Source organism: Gekko japonicus, unplaced genomic scaffold (assembly GCF_001447785.1).
Source record: "Gekko japonicus isolate JY-2015 unplaced genomic scaffold, Gekko_japonicus_V1.1 scaffold4048, whole genome shotgun sequence".
NCBI classification, from domain to species: domain Eukaryota; kingdom Metazoa; phylum Chordata; class Lepidosauria; order Squamata; family Gekkonidae; genus Gekko; species Gekko japonicus.
The window spans coordinates 31,029-36,729 of NW_015176571.1; the positions used below are offsets into that span (position 1 = coordinate 31,029).

A 5,701-nucleotide genomic window follows, 5' to 3' on the forward strand; every position below is an offset into this window, starting at 1 on the left:
AAGAAAGGATGTTCCAACCGACAGGGGATCAGCCTGGAACCTCCACGCTCTTTGCCCCAGAAGTGTCCTCCTCAAACGTGTGAGAACTGTACATTAGGGATGCAATCGTTTAGTCTGACAGTGTATCCCTTTCCGGTTAGTAAGGGAAAGACTCTCTGCTCTTAACTCAGAGACACATTATTCCATCACAGTTAAAAAGGCACCGATGCCCAGCAGGGGCTCATCTGCTGCACACCAATCCGCGGCATGGAGTTGGCTGGCGTCTCCTCCTGGTCCTGCACCACTGCCTTCCAATTCTAAGTCAAGCTTTTGTGGCATTGCTGCGGGGGGTTAGCTTGGACTCAGATGGCCAGCAACAGTTCATGCTCAGGAGAGAATGGACATACCTCACTTCGGGGTAACAAAATGCCTTGAATGCGCTCCAGTTCCAGAGCTATGCCATGGTGAGGCCAGGCAAAAGTAAAGCCTTGGGAGAAGCAATTGAAGTTTCAGCTCTCTCAAATACTAATGCATGGAGTGCTTAAGATTGCAGCCCTAAGCACACTTTCTTGGAAGTAAGCCCTGTTGAAATGAAATGAGTGAGACTGCTCAGTAAACATTAGTGAGCAGTGAACAAAAGATGTGATGTAGGCATGTAGCTGGGCGACGCTCTGGTAATGGGACTGGAAACTCGATGGTACCATCGAGTTTCCAGTCCCATTGCTAGAGCGTCACCCGGCTACATGTCTACGTCACATCTGGGCAACGGAATAGTGCAGTGCCTGTGTTTTCCCTGCGGGAATGGTCCCACGAAGAACTATATATCCACTGCCAAATCAAGGCAAGTACTTGGGAGCCCTGGAATTATACAAAGCACACCTAGTAGCCAAAGGTTATTCACACTAACCGCCCTTCAATCCATATGTCGCTTTAATTTGCAGGCAGGTTGTATACTTCTTTCCAGTTCTTAGGTTCTTTTGCAGATTGTACAGTTTCACCAAATTGAAAATCTGAAACTGTACAATCTGCATAAGAACCTAAGAACTGGAAAGAAGTATGCAACTTGCCTGCGAATGAAAGAGACATATCAATTGAAGCAATGGAACGGGAAATACTATCCATATATGAGAAAGAAGCATGGACTCTTACAAAGTTACCTCCAGGCAGAAAGCCTGTTGGATGCAAATAGGTATTCAACATCAACTATAAAGATGATGGGACTGTAGAATTATACAAAGCACGCCTAGTAGTCAAAGGTTATTCACCACATATAAAACATTCAATTTTCTTTTCCCTTTTAAATCTGTGTTTATGTTTCAAGCTCAAAACAGATATCTCATTAAACAAAGCATCCTGAGTAGTTCTGGAGTCATATTCTCTCTTTAAAATCATCAACAAATCATCAAGCATTAGATCCTTTTGGTGTCTTAAAATCATTGCAAGCCCTCTGTAACTTGTAGGGAGCCCGCTTAAAATGGCTACAGTCAAGTCTGTTTGATCAGGAGTCTTCCCAAGTTCTTTCAATTGATTGTAAATCCCCATTAGCTTCTTCAATTGAGCAGGCAAAGAGTCACTTTCCTTTACTTTAAAGCCAAAAATCTGAGCCCTCAAGTAGTAAATCTTACTGGTTGTCTCCCCTTCATACCTCTCTTTCAGATGTTCATTAATTTGGAAGTTTCTATGGTATGCAGGCTGGGGACATCATGGCAATTAACTGAACCCATAATCAAGGACTTGGCAGCCATCTAGTTTTCTGAAGGCACTTTTGTCTGGCTCAGTGGCAGGGACACCTTTTGTTAAAATATCTTCAGCCCCATACATTTGCGGTCTATTCTTTAGGAAGCTGAGCCACCAATTAAAATTATGCTGGGTTAATTTGAGTGGGCCTAACCGCACTGGGTTGAGATCTCCGGCTTGGAACATACATCTGTGGTAGATTCAGAAGATGTGCTTGCTGTCTGTGAATCACTCATCTTGACTTGCAGGCTTTTAGCAGGCACTCACAGGTTTAATTCTGTTTTCAGAGCAGGGATGCAAGAGTGGCTGAAGCAATCAATCAGCTTCTAGTGTTTCCTTCTGGCTCCAGTCTCTCCAGAGGCATGGGTTTCAAGCGCACAGAAAAACTTCAAAAAAGAAATAGTTCTCAGCTGCTCCTCTGTGGCACAGGCAGGCTGGCATAGGGAGATTCGTAAATCACACATGAATCTGGGTCACCTTTCATAGCTGTAGTATATTTGGCAGGGAGAGCAGAAAAAAAAACTTGCAGAGAAAAAGTGGTCATTTTAAAAATCAAGCCTCGTAGCCTTGCTAATTTAGCTCAACCTCTCTCTCTCTCTCTCAATCCAGTGAGCATTTAAAAACTTGCTTTTACTTAAGCATGACAGGCAAGACCAGGTAACCAACCATCCTCTGCTACCAGAATATGTTGGAAAATTTGGTAAAAATAGTTAAATATTCAGAGTTTGCAATGGATCTTTGTTCACTGGAGAGGAGGCATTTTCTTTCTATGTAAATATTTTTATTTCTTAAGGGGAGGGTACACAGGAAATCTACAAAACAACAAACACTTAAGACTACATGCTTGCAACAACAGACACACAGATAGTAATGGAGATTCTTCCTTTCTTCTTGACCCCTAGAAGAAAATCACCTGAATGCATTAACCAATGATTGTTAGTAAATAGGCTTCAGGGCTTTCTTTCCATTGGCTTTCTGCTAGGTTCCCTTTCAGTTCAGTTTAAACAATAGCAGACAAGGTAAGCACATTAACCCTATAATGACTGACTTTAGACCTTGCAACACACATGTTTCCGACATAATCTACCTTGAAACCCTCTTTGAAAGACAAACTATAAATAATATAAATAAATAAATAATATGGGGGGTGGGGTCCACAGATGAAAAAAAATGTCCTCCCTCTCCAAATGTTTCTAACTTTTTCCATGGGGACCTTCACATGTGTCATCTGAGCCCAGCACTCTATCTGCTAAACAATATTGTCACAACAACCAGGTAGTCTATGGTACAAAAGAGAGATGTCACACCAAAAAACATGAAATTTGGCTAGGATATTTTTGGAGTCGACTCTATCATTTGATCACCCAGTAATCACTCCATTGTGTTTGACAACTATGCCAGTCCCCTAAGACCTCTTACAACTTGCATTGTGTTGTGTTGTGGCCTGATGCATTTCATGTAGCTTAAGGAAACTTTAGATGTAAATGTAACAGGAAAACTAACAAGGCTGTTCAAACTTATCTTCCACAGACAATAACTGCGGGCTCAGCAACATTTGTCAGAAAAAGCAGGAGGATTTAAAACTGCAAAAAGAAGACTTTGTTTAGCAATAGATATTTTTATATTTGGGAAATAAAATATACTTTCCATCACCCATAATGTTTTGTTTTATATACTTGGCTTCAGTGCCCAAGAAAACAAAAACAGGAGAGGCAGAATTTCTCCAGGAAACTGAGAGGCCACTTTGGAGTAGCCCCCACCCACTGAGTAGATTGATCGCTCATTCTTGTTTTAAACTGGACCCTCTTTGTAGGATCTATCCACCATCCACCACCCCCTTTCGGTTGATAATATAAATGTATCAGCCTCTGAGTGACCACTTCATGCATTTGGTGAAGCAAGCTCTGATACACAGAATCTTCTGCTTGAATAAATGTTCTTTATTCGCCCCAAGACTCCTGTTATATCATTCATAGGGTTGCCATAAGTCAGAAGCAACTCGATGGCACTTAACAGACACACAAAGAACTAGTGAGAGCCAGTTTGGTGTAGTGGTTAAGTGCAGGGACTCTAACCTGGGAGAACCGGGTTTGATTCCCCACTCCTCCATTTGCACCTGGCTTTATGACCTTGGGCAAGTCCTAGTTCTGAGAAGAGCTGTTCTTGAAAAAGAGCAGTTTCTGTCAAGAGCTCTCTCAGCCCCACCTACCTCACAGGGTGTCTGTTGTGGGGAGGGGAAGGGAAAGGAGGTTATAAGCTGCTCTGGGACACCTTCGGGTAGTGAAGGGCAGGGTATAAATCCAATCTCTTCTCCTTATAAGAGAGCTGTGCTATTTTATGGATGAGACCAAGCGTTCCCCAACCTTTTTTAAGCCTGCAGGTACAACTGGAATTCTGACAGATGGATGTGGGCACAACCACAAAATGGCTGCTGTCACGTAGGGTTGCCAACTCTGAGTTGGGAACTGCTTGGAGATTTGGGGGGGTAGAGCCGAAGCATGGCAGGGTTTGGGGAGGGACCTCAAAAGAGTATAATGCCATAGAGTCCATCCTCCAAAACAGCCATTCTCTCCGGGGAACTGATCTTGGACACCTGGGCTGGACTACCCATAGACGCAATTAGGCATTTGCCTAGAGCAGCCCCTGGAAGGGGGCGCCAGCTGGCCTGCCGCCCCTACCCTCCCACATTGCCTCCCACCATCTCAGCCACTAGGGCTGCCAAGTGGGGGTGGGGGGCGGGGAAACCCCCACTTTGGAGGCCTGATTTCTGCCGCTGTGGAATTGGGCCCTGGGGAACTCCGCCCCCCAAAGCTGCGTTGCCACGTCGCTCACGTTGGGGGTGTGGCCCAGATCGTAGGGGGAAACCATATGGTTTCCCCCCCAGACAATCTGGGCCACGCCCCCAACATGAGCGACGTCGCACGTCACTTCTGTTGACGAGCTGGCGGTGCATGCGCTTCGTGTGCGCATGCATCCGGAGCCGGCTCCCGGACCCGTCCCCCACTGGTGAGTTTGCGGGACTTGCCAACCCTATCAGCCACCCACCCGCCGGCCCGAGTGCTGGCTCTTGCTGGGCCTGTTTCTACAAACACCACCCAGCTGTCACCTGGGCGCCCTCTTGACCGGCGTGGTGGTGGCGGCTGTGTGCTCTCATCTGCGCCCTGCTGCTCCTGGGCTTTGGTGCCGACATCCAGTATTGCCCGCCCAGGCACCTAGTAGGGAGGGACCTTGCAGTGCCCCCCCCCAAGCAGAAATGGAAGCTCTTCCCTCCCCCAAAAGCCACTTTCACTTTCCCTCCGAGCCCTCCCCCGCTGGCCTCGGGGCCGTTTTGCTGCCCACGGCCCTCCTGGTGCTCCAAGGGCGCAGCGAGGCTCCAGCGATGAGCACCATCGAGGGGCTCCTCCTGCTACTGCTGGGTGGAGCGTCGCCCCCCTGCTGAGTCTGAGCAGGTCGGGTTACCGTGAGTGAGCGGGGAGGGGACATGGAGGGACTCCGCTTCTGCGGTGGGCTGGGGGGGGAGGAGGGAGCCGGGGCGCCTCGCCACTCGAAGCTGTTTGCACTTTGCCTGGCTCCCCTGGGAGCAAGGCTCGTCCTCTCCTCCACTGCAGCTCCAATAGCCACACTCACCTTCCCCCCCCCCCGCGTACTCCTGCCTTCCACCGCCTGCTTCCTCCCCACACACCTTGCCTTCGTGGGCCCACATGTCTCCCTCCAAGCACCGCTGCAGCCCCAGAGTCAGGAGGGGTGCCTCGGGGAAACAGGAGCAGGCTAGCTCCTCTACAACTTGCCCAGGAAAAGGAGGCTGAGGTTGGTTCCTTATTCGCACTTCCTTATTCATTCCTTATTCGTGTAGTCAGAAACACTAGAGAGAGTGAGTTGGAAAGCTCTGAACCCCAAAATAAGGTCTGGACCACCACGTATCATTTACCCCCACATTCACAGGACTCTCCCCTTCGAGGGGACACATTCTGTGTGCTGGTCCAAA

At 47.8% G+C, this 5,701-nt stretch overlaps 1 protein-coding gene across 1 annotated transcript in view; it reads left to right on the forward strand.

The window, feature by feature from the left end:
• Window positions 1-3,365, forward strand: part of LOC107124120 (fatty acid-binding protein, liver-like) — a 5,755-nt gene extending 2,390 nt beyond the window's left edge. Inside the window, exon 4 of the mRNA XM_015427508.1 lies at window positions 3,220-3,365. Within this exon, the coding sequence (XP_015282994.1) occupies window positions 3,220-3,297 (78 nt within the window). The 3' untranslated portion in view covers window positions 3,298-3,365. The remainder of the gene's footprint in view (window positions 1-3,219) is intronic.
• Window positions 3,366-5,701: the final 2,336 nt, after the last annotated feature.